Here is a 16,300-nt window from a genome sequence, read left to right as displayed (position 1 = left end):
TCTAAATTCTTTTTTCCACCCGCTATGCGAATTTTTGTCCATCGACCCCAAATCAGTGAAAGACGCCGATTTTCGAGGTCGGCCGTGGGCTACTTTCAAAGTCTGTTTTCTCGGGTTTCTCTGCACATAAAAGCTATTTTTTCTATCCAGAACTTTAGTCTAGTGTAACTTCTGCACAAAAACAGTAATAGTTTTTTTTGGAATGCGCGAATTCTGAAAAATAATCCTAACTGATCGAGACTACTGAAAGCGTGACGTGGAAAGCTAAGATTATGAGACCTCGAATATTGCAAATTTCTCATTTGTGGCACCTAACCCAGCCCTAAAATATCATTCAACCTTGAGATAAGAAGCTATTTTATAGATGTGTGCAATAAAATTTGCGGCACATTGCGTTTCTACGAAATAAGCTAAGTTTCAAATTGCTCTATTTTCAGTTATTTCCTTGCGTGACACGACAGGCCGTTGGGTCTGTGACGGCTACTTCTTTGCTCGTTATCCTCAATACCATTACCTAAAATATAATATGATGAATTAAACCTTAACTTTACAATATTTGTTCCATTATAAAAGATTTCAATGATCTACGGCTTCATTTAATAGTGTTTCTATAACCTGTTTTGAAGTTTCACCGCACAGTAATTTTTGTAATTTGAATATCTCGAGCTCCTCGGGAGGTCAATCGTTATTTGTTTATTTAATTATAGTAAAGAAATCCTCGCTTAGTAATATCTCGAAACATCCTAAAGAGATCCAAAAATGAGAAGTGTTCTTGTTTGTAGAGCTGAATATTTCTAGTTTTTTTAGTTGAAGGTAACATATTATTCATATTATTGTAAGTGAAGGATGTACTTGCCCGCGTTAGCATCGTTATTTTCACTGTGTTATTGCTCAACTCTATACTTATATTAGTAGTACTTGGAATACTGAATCTATGTCTTTGTACTGAATACTAGTGAGTTAGACTAGGACGTCTAAATTGAAGACTCTTGCAAAAAAATAAAATAAAATAAAATAAAACAAAATAACTAATGCATAATTTTTTTTATTAAATATACATCTTTAATATAATACAAATAACCATAATTACAAATACGAATATATATCTAAGAGCGAAATTATCAGAGAGAAATAAGTCTACTTACGATGGGCTCCGCCGAGAACCAGACGAAGCTTCTTATACAGTATATCACTTCTTCAAGAGACACCTTCAACACTTAGCATGGGCTGGGCTCTAAAACCAAGAGCCGGAGCTGCTCTACAGAAAAATGTGCGGTCGTATTTGACAGCAAAGTTTGACCTGGGTGAGAGGACTGGTAGAAAAGCAGACCCTGAACAAGTTGCCGCGGAAATGCGGTGCGCGAGAAATGAGAACAATGAAAGGCGCTTTGAAAGAGAAGAATCGGGCTATCAAAGACCCAGATTGCAGGATTCTTTTCACGTCTTTCCACTTCGCGAAAAAAATCCACAGCATGAGATATTACCGTGACCAGTCCTCAGGAAAATGTACGATCTTTGGTAGACGAGGAAGACATTCAGGATGTAATACGAGAGTCAGAACGTATAAATCTGTTATAAGAAATTGAGGATAGCATTGGCCTGCAACACCCCATTATTCACTAGTCAATTGAAACCCCCTCCCCCCTCCCCCCGCGAAAAAAGGATAATAAGAACCTATAAGGCTACAATTTTAAGAAAGGTTCTTATCAGTGGAGTTCAGTGTAAAAGTGTATAGGTAGAAACTGCTATAAGTTTGTTTGAGCATGTGTTTTGTGTAGAACATACTGTCCTGTACTAGGCTACGGGCTGCCTGTGCTTGGAATCACAACGCCTTCTTCGGTATTTTTTAAGATGGCCGACCTCTTGTTTCCAGGCTGACATATTCAAACGAGCGTTAAAATCCCCGCTCGATTCCCCGCTGAGAAAACCATTCGTTAAATCCCCGAACCCCGGGTGCAATCATGCTCTTAAAATTACATCAAAAACGCGTCACGTCCCCGTTCAGTGCCCCGCTAGCCGGGGTTTCAATTGACTAGTGCATTATGACACGTACGATCTATGCGACTACTATATCAAAGAAACAAGATCTCAGCCTTCAATGGCGGAAGCTAAACATTAGAGAGTTTTAGATTGACTTTTTTTTCTCCCCGCAAACGGCAAACGTGACCACGTTTTCATAGTTTCCCTGTATTTTGCTCACCAGGCGCAAATATTCTTTTGATGATAATGATAATGTAATGATAATGATAATGATAATGATAATGATAATGATAATGATAATGATAATGATAATGATAATGATAATGATAATGATAATGATAATGATAATGATAATGATAATGATAATGATAATGATAATGATAATGATAATGATAATGATAATACAGCAAAACAACAACAAGAGAAAAGGCCGTCCAATAAAAACATCAATAAGAACAATCTACCAAAGATTTCAGGAATATCAACCATCACAGATTTTGAAAGAATGCTTTAGACGCAACCATAATAGCTTGGCTTCAAAGTAGCTGAACTTACTCGGGTAGAGTGAGAGCTGAATGTTTCTCTAAGAGAAATGAGCAATACATTGATTGATTGATTGAATAATGGTAATAATGATAATAATAATAATGGTTTATTTGAAGCATATCTACAGAGTAGATCTATATCTTAAAAAGTATTGGAGGAGCCAGTACCCGCAACCTCCACTTCCGAACCGCCGCCCCTATATGATCATAATTTTCACAATCACTCGTTCTGTAGTTATAAATGAATTCATACGTTTGTTTACACCTGTTGCAAAAATCGTCGTCTCAGCCGAAGAACAGTCAAGACTGCAAAGTATTTTTTAGAAAAAATGATAGTATATGGAGTTCGAAAATATCGGAAGGACGAAATACCTTTTCACAATAGGAAATGATGGATAATTCATAAAGGAAATAAACGTTGAGAAGGTTAAATGACTAGTGACAAAGATATCAATGATATATTACCTACAACTCATAAAAAAAAATAAAATAAAATAAATTCAGCTCTACCAACAAGAACAGTTCTCAGTTTTGGATCTTTTTAGGATGTTTCGAGATATTAGAGCGATATCACATAAGCAATGTTTAGCATGCAAATGAGCTGGTGAGTAAAATAGCATGCTAATGATGTGCTCACGTGGCTACACGCTTCGGTGAACCAGCTAAAGTTTTAAAAAAGACTATAACGACAAAAATTCGCTGGTACAAAATATTTAAAATGAATTATAACGATTTATAAGATATGGGTTTAATGCAAGCTTACTGTAAACAACATTTTTTGGGGTTCACATATCTCAAATATCTAAACAATCAAAACATAACAATTTTCATTTAAAGGAGTTTATGGACTGCAGAGTCGAATTTAAGATGTAAACTCCTTTCTATAATATATTTTTGACTTATAATTTCTATGAAATGCATTGATATCGTTCACTACAACTTAATGAAAATATAGACGGACGGGTTTCCAGTAAATTCTTAGATTTGTTGAAAAAGTCTGACCCGTCTTTCTGCCAAAAACACTACAAGCTCAATGCAAATTGGCATCAACCACCTTGGATGTCTCCAAATATTTGCTATAGCCTTATAAGTTTTCATGCCCTTGAAAACGTGTTCTACTTTAATGCGTCTTCTTGCCAAACACCTATTTCCGAGCTCGCCTTTGGTCTCTAGCGTTCAGTAAATGCATTTGCATCGCTCGTATTGGAGTAAGTAGGGGTCCGCCGTCTGGGTAAGCTCTATCAGCTAGAAAATTAGCGTCACGCGGTAGGCTAAGGGGTTGTCCAGGTCTAATCGGGGTCATAAGCCGGTATGCAGTCGCATCGTGTGTACTTCCTAGGAAGCCAGCTTGCACAAAACGCAAATTCCCTTCGTTATCTATAACCAGCTGAGTGTTAAAACAGTGATAGTGACGGTGGCCACTGTAGAATTGTCTCTGTGGTTCGATAAGGGCCGATAAATCTCGTGCGGAGTTGAATCAATCGCACCAACTGCATTCGGAAATTCGGGCCAATTACCCATCAAGTTCGCCCATTCCAGATCATTGAGGCATATTATTTGATTATGGAAGTACTGCCAGAGCTCAGGCAAAACTTTGTAAATGATCCGGACGACAGACATAGGATCGATGTCATACAATAGCGCCAGGGTGTCAACATGGGGATACTTCCTCAACCACATGAGCACTAACAAAATTTGGTTGATAAGATTTATCTTTTGTCGCCCTTGGCGCTGTCGTGGTTGCCCGCGAACATTCAACTAAAAAAGGTTTGGTGTCAAATCTCTAACCAGTTGTAAAAAAGAGTCTCGCCAGTGTTCTCCAAAATAACCAACACTGCCCAGAAATAAGAGAAAACACGTCCCGCCCTCGAAAGTCATATCCGTGAAAACCCGGTAGCAAACGCTGGCTCAAGGAAAAGCGACCACCTCTTAGTGGAGGCTGCAAGGCAACAAAAAGCAGCACGACCGCTATTAAGGTTCGAAGCAAGGACTGTAGCTGTACGAGATCCATCAGGTCTTCTCACATGCATGCACTGTATTTCATGGTTGCATGGTGATGCTAATTAAAGGACAATACAAATTACAAATTCTTTCATGCATTTTTTCCACTCTCTCACAATATTTCTCGCCAGTGTTGCGGGTGTTGAGTTTTAGGAGCTGTTCTAAATTTGAAATATTTTCCGCTAATATTCGATTTCCACGAAAATGTGGAGTCCCTTGGAAGTAGAAAGTACCTCTTCAAACGATAGACTCGATGAACAAGAATCAAATAAAGCAGGTAAGTGCCCAAGGAGTTGAAACTGCAGAAAACTCGCGAATGAAATATTTCAATACTTTGACATTTTATTAATCATTTCCCTTCAAAATAAAACAGGCACCGAAAAGAAAGCAAGAGCGAATGTAGGTGACCTGGAAAGGAAGTTTATTCTCCAATGCTACAACCTATCCACGGGGAAGGATTGGAAACATGTCCTTCTGTTTACGAAAGAGCGAATACTAGATGCGGAGCTGCCTCAACGTGTTGTGCAGATATACATGGATTCTCCACAGGACCGCGTTATAAACCGCATGAAAAATATCGTCAAGAAGGCCCTCTCATCTCCACTCCATGCTAAACATTGCTTATGTGATATCGCTCTATTACTAAGCGAGGATTTCTTTACTATAATTAAATAAACAAATAACGATTGACCTCCCGAGGAGCTCGAGATATTCAAATTACAAAAATTACTGTGCGGTGAAACTTCAAAACAGGTTATAGAAACACTATTAAATGAAGCCGTAGATCATTGAAATCTTTTATAATGGAACAAATATTGTAAAGTTAAGGTTTAATTCATCATATTATATTTTAGGTAATGGTATTGAGGATAACGAGCAAAGAAGTAGCCGTCACAGACCCAACGGCCTGTCGTGTCACGCAAGGAAATAACTGAAAATAGAGCAATTTGAAACTTAGCTTATTTCGTAGAAACGCAATGTGCCGCAAATTTTATTGCACACATCTATAAAATAGCTTCTTATCTCAAGGTTGAATGATATTTTAGGGCTGGGTTAGGTGCCACAAATGAGAAATTTGCAATATTCGAGGTCTCATAATCTTAGCTTTCCACGTCACGCTTTCAGTAGTCTCGATCAGTTAGGATTATTTTTCAGAATTCGCGCATTCCAAAAAAAACTATTACTGTTTTTGTGCAGAAGTTACACTAGACTAAAGTTCTGGATAGAAAAAATAGCTTTTATGTGCAGAGAAACCCGAGAAAACAGACTTTGAAAGTAGCCCTCGGCCGACCTCGAAAATCGGCGTCTTTCACTGATTTGGGGTCGATGGACAAAAATTCGCATAGCGGGTGGAAAAAAGAATTTAGAACAATTCTAACTGCAATTTTGTAGTGAGGATAGATAGTACTTTCGATGATAGGAATATAAAAGAAATCTATTTTTCGAGCCCAGATCGAGTGGCACGCTGTTACAGAGACGCCCTCCTAGTACTAATGTACTAGCAATTGACACCCATGATTGTGAGCTGCACGGCTGCTACTAGTGCCTTAATATGAGGCCCGTAAAGTCCTCCACTCTTTCTTTCTTTCTTTCTTTTTTTCTTATTCCATTTCCATCTCGACGTCCGGCCGGGAGGGGGTGGGGGGGGGCATCGGCCGCCTGCATTTGCTTCTTCTTATGTATTCTTTCTTGTCTTGCTCCTCTTTTTTCTCGTTCTTTCTTTCTTTCTTTCTTTCTTTCTTTCTTTCTTTCTTTCTTTCTTTCTTTCTTATTTCACAAATATATCTCTGTCCAGTTCACTCGTGAGAAAAGATGATCACCAAGGCCACATTGCTTCCATCAATAAAACCCTAAAGCAGATGTGCCGTAAGAACAGTTGGAACTACATTAAGAATAACAACATAACACTGGAACATCTAAATCGTGGTGGACTACACCTATCTAAAGTCGGCACTACAATTCTTACTAATAATTTTGAGTCATTCATAAATAAGAATTAGGCTATTGCCGCTTTGGAGTCCGTGTTGAATCCGTCCATTCCATAATCCATAATCCTCCCACGTCAAACAGGAATAGTGGTAAGTCAAATGAAGCATCATTATTTGGTCGCGGTAAAATCATAGCATGCCTAAATATTAATAGTCTACTAGGCCATATTGATCAGCTTAAGATATTTTTGAGTACTCATGAGAAAATCGATGTATTAGAGATTAATGAAACTAAATTAGACCAAACCATCTGCGACGACGACATCCATTTACCTGGATTTGATGTAGTTAGGAGAAACAGGAGTATTAATGGAAGAAATGGAGAAGGTGTCTGTATCTACTTAAATCAAACCTAATTTTTCGAGTAGAGAGGATTTGAGTTCACAGTATCTCGAAAGAGAAATAATCAAACCTCGATCTAAGCCCTTCTTAATTAGTACCTGATACAGACCACCTCACTCTCCGCCGGATTTATTTGGGCATTTTGAAGACACTCATCGAAAAAGTTGATACGGAAAATAAAGAATTATACCTTTTAGGAGACCTACATTGTAATCTATTATCAAACAACTCGGATCACAATTCTTCCCAACTCCTTAATATCATGGATATTTATGGATTAAGCCAGATGATAAATGAGCCTACGAGAGTAACAAAAAATACTAGAGCCCTCATTGAGACTTATGTTTAACTAACTCCCCGGAGAAAGTCTCTAAGTCGGGAGTTTTACAAATTGGCATAAGCGATTATTTTCTTATTTATATGACTCGCAAATCAAAACATCTGCGATCTGGAATCCATGAAACTTCTGTTGTTAGGTACTTAAAATTTTTTGACAAAGATAACTTTCTTCACGATCTGAAACAATTACAATGGGATGATGTTTCTACTCAAAATGATCCAAATGAGATGTGATAAGCACGCACCTTTAAAGACCAAACTCGGAATTAATGAGTAGGAAAAGGTCCCCCTTGATTACTAGAATTAATAACTAAAATACGCAAGTGAGACTTCTTAAAAAGAAAACACACTAAAACAAACGATCACAAAACATGGGAAGATTTAAAAAAAGCTAGGAACGAAGTTAATCGTTCTATTAAGCTAACTAAACGCGGATATTTCACAGACAATCTCGATGCCAATACGAAGGATCCAAGAAAAACATGGAGGCTCATTAATGAGCTGCAAAATCGTCAACGCAAAGTAACCAATATATCCCCAATAAAAGATGGAAATCGAACACTAAGCTCTGCATTAGACATTGCCGAGTCGTTTAACTCCCATTTCGCTAATATTGGTATTGATTTAGCCCGTGAAATATCTAAAACTACAGTTGATGCGCTAAGTTATTTAAAACCAACCGAAACAAAATTCTTATTGAAAAAGATTGACGTTCAAACTGTCCTTCAGTTAATAAGTAGGACTGACGGCAAAAAAGCAACAGGGCTTGACAGAATTCCTTGTAAACTTCTCAAAATGGCTGCTGATATTGTGGCACTATCGTAAACAGAGATATTTAATAAATCAATTTCAGTAAGTATTTTTGCGACTGAATGGAAATTAGCAAGAATAACACCTGTTTTTAAAAAGGGTTCCAAGTCTGATATGAATAATTATCGCCCAATATCTGTCATCCCCGTAGTTGCTAAGATATTTGAAAAAATTGTATATGATCAATTGTATGCATATCTTAATAACAATAACTTGTTAACAAAATGTCAATCCGGTTTTCGTTCATTACATAGCACATTAACAGCTCTACTTGAGGCTGCTAATAGTTGGTGTGTCAACATAGACAAAAGCTTTCTAAATGTCGTGGTATTTATTGATCTCAAGAAAGCTTTTGATACTATCAATCACGAAATTCGTGTCATTCGGAAGCTGGAATGTTATGGAGTTGAAGAAAGAGGATTAAGTTGGTTTAAATCGTATCTTAGTGATAGAACCATAGAACACAGCATTGCTATACAAATCATCAGCTGTCTGGTCCTCGAACTATAACTTGCGGAGTTCCTCAAGGATCAATCCTTGATCCTCTGCTCTTTTTAATATACATAAATGATGTACCAAATTGTTTTACGCAAGATATAGAATAGAATATTAGCTGTGCAGCCTCAACAATGAGTAATCTTCAAACTCAAATTTTCAAAACTTCAAAATATCAATATCTGGCTTAGAGCTAATATAAATTAAGCTTAAATATTGGCTCACGCCCCAAAAGCTACAAAATCAAAGAGATATAGTACCACCACCTTACAAGTAGATAATAAACAAATAAAAAAGGTTGATAATACTAAATATCTTGGAGTGTACATAGACGACACCTTGTCATGAAAAATCCATATTAGTGAAATCTCAAAAAAGATTTTCTCGGGAATTGGTGCACTGAAGCGAGTCAGACCGTTTATTAGTCAACACACTGCAATAACAATATACAAGGCTTTAATTGAGCCACACTTTGATTATTGTAGTTCTGTTTGGGATGGACTATCTCAGCAATTTAGTGATAATTTGCAAAAACTACAAAATCGTGCAGTCACAGCTATCACTTGCTCGGGCTATGATACTAGTTCAGAATTATTGCTCAAAAGACTCGAATTAGATAAATTACATATTAGAAGGAGAAAACAAAAAGCTGTCATGATGTACAAGTTTCTGAATGGTCTCACGCCCAGCTACTTACGAGATTTGTTCACCATGAAAAATACTCCTTATCAATTTAGAGAATCCGACAACAAGGTTAATATTCCTAAACCTAGACAAGGGCGGATCCAGCCAAAATTGGAGGGGGGGGGGGGGGGGGGCTAATTGTGTATTGAGTTTAGGGAGGCTAATTGAGTTTTTCCGTCAACACATGGAAAACAATATAAAAAAGCATCGTTTCTTTCTGCTGAAGGGGGGCTTCAGCCCCCCTTTGCCCCCCCTGGATCCGCCCTTGCTAGAACTGACTGCTGTAAGCGTAGCTTCAGCTACAGTGGCTCTGTGTTATGGAATGGATTGTCAGTTGACTTGAGAAAGTCAAAGTCTCTCAATCATTCTAAAATAGGACTTGACAAATTTTATTCATTATCAGACTCCCACACGGCAAACATGTAAACCAGTTTTGATTTTAACTTATTTGAATTTAGGATGTAACTGATGTTTTTACCGTCTATAAATAAAGTTTTCTGTCTGTCTGTCTGTCTGTCTGTCTGTCTGTCTGTCTGTTAGCCAGAAAAGCAGAGATTAACTAACCCCCCCTCCCAACACACACGCACACGCATACCATCATCATCATCACCTTTAGCATGATAGTCTAAAGAGCTCATACTCTTCGTATGACTCTTCGTATATACGGACCAGCAATGAAACAGCATTCAGTCAAAATAAAAAACCTTGAGTCTCCAAAAACTTCAATCATTACTTATGACCCTCCCCTCTAAAACTCCAGTCTTCCCCCACCAAAAAACGTCCCTTCCGAAATTCTAATATAAATTTCGATTTTTAAAACACACAAAAGATACCAAATTACCGATTTTTACCCCAAAGAGACACGACGAACAAAACCGATACTTTTACCCGTCTCCCCCGTCCCCCGGGATATAAGAGTACTATACCCAATAGGACGTTTGCTTGATGGCGTCATTGACCTCTACTACCAGACTCCCTTGCACACTTTCTCTTGTTCAGTTAATTAGTACTATTCTCATGAGGAAATACAAATTTCAATAAGAACGAAAATTCGCGGAGCATCTTGGTAGTGGGAGTCAAATGACGCCATCATGCAAACGTCCTATACCTAATGATGTCTCATTTGCTAACAGACTCTTTTAAACAATTTAAAATTAAGTTCATTTTCTCTTGCTTCCAGGCTTCCTGTAAACGTCAGTCTATTTTTCCAGAATTTTCTTTACTTCGTCAAGAGCAGAACGTCAATAACTTCTCGCTAGCTACACCAGTATTTATAATATTCCACTTATGTTTATAACTATTCTTCTTATCTATATTTGTGCTTTGATCAGTTCGAGAAAAACCTAGAATAAATTAACCATTTATTCACCGTTGATTTCTTCGGCCATAAAATAGAATATTTGGATTTATCTTTCAACCAGAGTCATATTTCAGCTACTGACAAATGACAATGCTTCTTTTCTAAATTGTAAATAAAAAATTCATCACTACTATAGAATTTTCTGAGCGAAAGACTTTTGCTATGGTAATTCGAAGGTTCAGTGAAGTGTTGCCATTCTAGACTGTCACTCGCCCCATAAGTATCATAACGATATCTGAAAAGGTTCAAGGGGGAAGGTAAACAAAGACACCCTTGAGAATCATTGCTTCTGATTGGTTAGAGTAGTGTCGCCGTACGTTTTCCGGGTATAATGAAGTGGTCTCGGGAGTGCTTCGGTAAGTGTTCGTTAACAAATCGTCGGTATTTGCTGTATTTGGGCCGATGATGTAAACCCTTACTCTCGACGCCGAAGGTTTCGTAGTTGTAGTCATGGATCTGAAAAAACTTGCGAGAAATCTTAAATTCGTCGAGTAAAATTATATTTTATCCACGATTTACAACGCCGTAGAACAAACTACATCTTCGTGTAATAACAGTTTATTTCATACCTTCTAGTAAGATCATTTGAAATCGCTGTTCTACTAGGACTTCAGCCAAAATGACATCGCTATCGGTAATGCCGGCTTGGAAACAAGAGCTGATCGAAAAAAAAAGAAAGAAAGAACAAGAAGAAAAGGTAAAAACTCAGGTACAAAACGATCGATCAGCTTCTTTACCCGAATGGAAGAAAAATTTGTTAGCTAGAAAGAAAGGCTTACATGGCGCAGATACGAATCATGGGCTTGACAAGCAGTCTAATAATATTGGCAATAACACTACTGCTAGCGGCTACGATAAACTTAGCCAGAAAAGGAGCTCTTTTACTACCAATTCAACGGAACGAGAACATGAATCCAATTTGAGCAAAAATCCACCAAAAGTAATAGTAATTCCAAAAGAGAACTCGCAGAATGGAACCCAAGGAGGGAGGCAGCATTCCTTTGTCGCCAGCAGTTCGCCACAATCAGATCAACAAAAGGAGTACAAACAATTTGACCATAAACTGTCAAGGAATGGCCAAGAAAACTACAATAACCAGGGAATTGTTCCAGAAGATAGCGAAAATAGCAGTAAAGTTTCATATGAACACATAAAAACACCTTCAGAACTAAGAAAACTTTTTGGAATAGTGAGTCGTGATTCTGCCAGCATAACCTTTACGGAATCCAATAAGACCCAAAACCAACAAACCCAAGCTCACAAAGATGTCTCGACAAAGCCCCATCGAAGCACTTGCACAAGGGATTATGAACAGAGCCAAAAGTCCACTGCCAACACTCATCCACAAAACTCTTCAAGGGAGTCCATGTCCTTGAAGGAGAAGGAAGTGGAGTTGCCCAAGTCCCAGACACCTGCTAAAAATGAAAAGGCAAAAGAGAAGGACAATGTTATAATAATTCCCAGGGATAATGACTCTCAAATTAATGTTTGTTCAAAAGATGATGATAAACCAGAAAGTGTAAAAGACGATGAAATACCAGCTGAAGTTCATGTTGAAGCAATAAGAACCAAGTTTGGGCCTTCTGGAAACTTTCGTCTACATAAAAGCTCATCATCTGACAATCTTTTAATTTCGAAGCATCATGAAATGTCTCCAAGATCTAGAGAAAAACCCCCACCACTAAATAAGCGATGGTCAGCAGATGTTGGTGGTCTCTTGTCTCCTACAAGGAGTACTAGTGATGATGAAGATATCTTTGATTCAGGACGTTATGATAATTATATGAAACGTGTGAGATCCAAATCCATGGGGGATGTTAAAATAACTGATCATCATTTTCAAGACTTGGAACCTGTTTTAAATCTAAAACACAGAGCAAGTGTTTCATCTGGTATTGAGCATCGTCTACAGGTACTAAGGCATAATGTGTTAGTTTCAGATGGACAAAATGATGATTATGAAGAGGTCAATGAGAATACAAATATTTGTTTGGATGAGAGTATAAAAAATAATTTTCAAGATGGCCAGAGTAAGAGTACTAACATTGTTGGGTCAAATGGAAAGCAAATGGATGAAGATGCCCCAAAGATTCGAAAAGCATCATGGTTTAATCAAGAGGATCATACCAAGGATACAGACTTATTACTTTCTCACCAAGATTATGACTTGAATGAAAAACCAGCAAAAAAATCCACCATTTCACAACACTCAGGTCATGATTTAAATAAATCATCTGAGGTTCAAGAAAAAGTCAAAGCCAAGCATCTTAATTCTGGAAAAAAGGATGAAGCCATCATATATGATAGGAAGTCCAAACAAGATCAGAATGTTGAAGTGTCCTCAAGCAACAAAGAATCTTGTACTCCATTGAAACCTGTACCCCAAAAGAATATACTCATGAATGGCACTTCTCCTGGTGATGATGAGCCAGAAAAGGATGAAAAGCCACCTAAGGGATCAGTGCATAAATTAAGTTCTCTCTTTGGGTCAAGTGTTTCTAAGGGTAACAAAAAGGCAAAAGCAAAAACTGATAATAATGTGACAAGTAAATCTTCTCAAGAACAGCATCTTAATCAAGAAAATAAGTCAAAACCTGAAAAGAAAGATTCACAAAAAAGCAGTTCTTCCAGAATTTTTCCCTGGTCAAAAAAGCAGAAAAAGTTTGAGCCAGTCACAGATGTAAAGGTTGAGGAAACCAAACCATTTAGTGGAGCTAGCATCTTAAGGCCAGTCCACCAAGAGGTTGTCAAACAAAAAATCACTGGTAATATGACATTAGTAATAAATTCAAATGCAGGATCATACGAAGCAAAGCCTAAGCAAAAACAACCACAATTAAATTCCCCAAACCAAGCTTCTGGTATAGGCCACCTCAACAGTCTAACTGCTGGGCAAAACTCACAAGTGAATATGTCTTCAACTAAGTACGAACAACAAAGTAACTGTTCTCCAGCAGTCCGTAAGCCAGATGATATGATGGTAACTGTTATAGATGTCCCAGGTCCCAGTAGTACTGATGATGTAGAAGTGTCTGCTATTGATATGCCTGGTCCACCCTCTTCCACTCCAGTATCAGTTATTGATATCCCTGAGTCACCAGAACATGATATCAAAGTGTCAGTCATTGATATGCCAGATGAGGAGGTAGATTCAGATGATTCTGATAGCAGTGGTTCTTGCATGTCTGGGAGCTATGACATCAATCCAGTTATTGGATCTAGTAGCGTTTATACCATTAATGAAATAAGCAGAGAGGAGGAGGAGGAAGAAGAAGATATAGATAATGTTCCAGTTTCATATTTTGGTGACTCAACGTACATGAAGGTGCCTGAAGTGGTTTTTGAAAGTAAAGTGGAAAATGTCAAATCTTGTCTGAGCAGCCCACTTCGTTCAAGGAAGGTAAGCAATATGACTCTTTAGATCTAGCAATCATGATCTTTATAATGACTATACTGTTAAAAAATTAGGCCAGTGGTGGGCTTTTCTCACGTGGCAGCCATGTTGACTGAAAGAATAGATTCCACCACATGTAGCCTCCCATTCAAGTGCTTGAGAATATATTTATGTGGGCTAAACAAAGGTGGTCTTCATTCTCATGAGAATAAACATGGATGCCACGTGAATGAGACCCATTTGATCTAATTTTTTTCATTAATGGCATTGTCGTGGATGGTCTACAGTCTACATCCTATATCTTTATGATGAGCCTTTATTCATGTCAGACCTATCAATCTTGCAGACAATTTATAATGAAAGGCAGGTGTATGCTTGTGTTAAAAATATTTGTGTATTTAGTAATATATATATATACAATATGAGTGGCCGTGTATGAGGAGCCGAAGGCAAGTGATTGTATATCTGATACAACACAGATACGAATATTGTATATTACTTATGAAACGTCTAGGTGTATACATTCATGTTCTACTATAATTTTAAAGATAAAATTGAATTTGGCTAAGAAAATTGGAGTTAAAGTTTATGCAAATCAGGACGATTTTGTATCAGATATACAACCTCCTCCACGGACAATGATTTCTATTGTGTTTTCTCATTGATTATTCAAGAGTTTTATAATATTGTTTAATAATACTGTAAAATAAAGGAAGGAGGAAAAAAGGTTTCTAAAGAAATGCATATTAGATTTAAAGAAATTATATATTGTATTTAACCAATATAACAGCTTTTACACTGCTACGTTCACTAATACAGCACACATGAAGTGCAGATATAAGCACATGAAAGAAGTGTTAAGCTTCTCAAACTTCTTCATTGCTTTATTACCAAATGGAGAAGAAAAGCCTGACAGAGTGACTAAGGCTTTTCAGGCTAGCCATGTGCTATTGTATAATGCTTTTTTGAACTTTATTCAAATCAAATAATATAAATTATCATTTTTTCTTTGAACTTCACAGAGAAAAGCTGCTAAAGTGGTGTTTCATGCTAACAGCCTGGAAAAGGTCCATGATTATCCATCTGAAGTATGTATGCAGTATCACTTTGATGAATACATGAAAGAAAATGATGGCAAAACTATAGACCAATACAAACCTCCTTCTCTGCAAGGTCTTGAGGACAAACAATTGGAAAACAAGACTGTAACTATCAATAAGAATAAAGTGTTCAAGTCATCAGACAATAAGGAGTTAAAGGATGAAAGTAATGCACCTACTATCACTTATTTAGACCGAGGAGAAGCATTTACCAGTTCAAGTAGTTCAGGTGCACTTCTTTTCTAACCGTTCAGTAAAAAATATGTGCATGAATAATGATGTAATGTTATGTGTTTAGAAATAACACTCACTGAACCATGTGCATCATTCATGATGGTTATTTTTAGAATAGAATATACTGTAGACCAAGTTTATATGTCAAATGTGTAGACTTTCCAGAAATTATCCATACCCGCCACAGGAATTTGGAATTTCCGAAGGGTGGGGGGGGGGGAGGGGTCAGAGAAAGAACAAAAATTACAGAGTTTGTATGCAAGAAAATTTGAATTTCCTGGGGTAGGGGGGGGGGTGTATTTAAAAAATTTCTCCGTGGGGGAGGGGGGGTATGGATAATTTTTAGGACTACACAATATTAATAGAGTGGAATGACAAAATTTATTTAATGATGTAACAGGGCTGTTGTCTGCCCTGCAAGAAGTCTCTTTCCATCAATGATATGGAAACAAAGACTGAATGTGATCTCATTTAATTTTGAGAATGAGAAAACATTTCATAGCAAGCTAGCTAGTTCTCGATGTCTGTAATCCTTAGCGTTTGTACTACAGAAGTATTTATACATTATAATTGTAGTTTTATGGGATTTATCATGATATTAGTTAATAATTGTTGCCATTTTTATAGTGTATTATAGTGCCAATGCAATTGTTTATGAAAGTGTACATACTTCATTGAATTATTTTTATTGGTCATCTTGTACTGTTTGAGTGGATGAAATAATCATGTCAGAAAGAATGGCAGCCTAAAAATCAACTTTTAAAGACATAGTTGTATTATTTCATATTTATTCACAGATACAAAACAATTGTATTCAGTGTGTATAGGAAGTCTGCTTTTGCAAGATTTTCTTTAGAATGAAAAGTGTCTTGTGTGAATTGTCTAGTTAGATTAAGTGTCTATCAAGCCTACAGGATCTCTTCCACGAAGCCCTTATGAAATACTGTAAATAAGAATGGCCTTTATTTTCTTTTTGATATTTCTTTTCCTTGCTGAGACATTCAATACAAAAATTACAAAATGATGAT

At 37.1% G+C, this 16,300-nt stretch overlaps 1 protein-coding gene across 1 annotated transcript; it reads left to right on the top strand.

Moving 5' to 3' along the window:
• Positions 1-10,856: 10,856 nt before the first annotated feature.
• LOC116296483 (uncharacterized) lies at positions 10,857-15,476 on the top strand. The gene is made up of 2 exons (XM_031704505.2): positions 10,857-13,944; positions 14,961-15,476. Exons 1-2 carry the CDS (start codon positions 11,164-11,166, stop codon positions 15,282-15,284), a joined length of 3,105 nt encoding a protein of 1,034 aa, XP_031560365.2. The 5' UTR covers positions 10,857-11,163; the 3' UTR covers positions 15,285-15,476.
• The last annotated feature ends 824 nt before the right edge of the window (positions 15,477-16,300 follow it).

This window comes from Actinia tenebrosa, unplaced genomic scaffold (assembly GCF_029948245.1).
Source record: "Actinia tenebrosa isolate PJP-AT-01 unplaced genomic scaffold, QUT_ActTen_1.0 PGA_scaffold9__36_contigs__length_13948895, whole genome shotgun sequence".
NCBI lineage: Eukaryota > Metazoa > Cnidaria > Anthozoa > Actiniaria > Actiniidae > Actinia > Actinia tenebrosa.
Note: the sequence above shows the minus strand (reverse complement) of the source record. Positions and strands in the feature narration are given on the sequence as shown.

Excerpts from the sequence above, each read along its gene's own strand:
- LOC116296483 (XM_031704505.2), top strand. The coding sequence starts at position 11,164 with ATGACATCGCTATCGGTAATGCCGGCTTGGAAACAAGAGCTGATCGAA. Across the intron at positions 13,945-14,960 it reads GCCCACTTCGTTCAAGGAAG|AGAAAAGCTGCTAAAGTGGT; the intron begins GTAAGCAATATG and ends TGAACTTCACAG.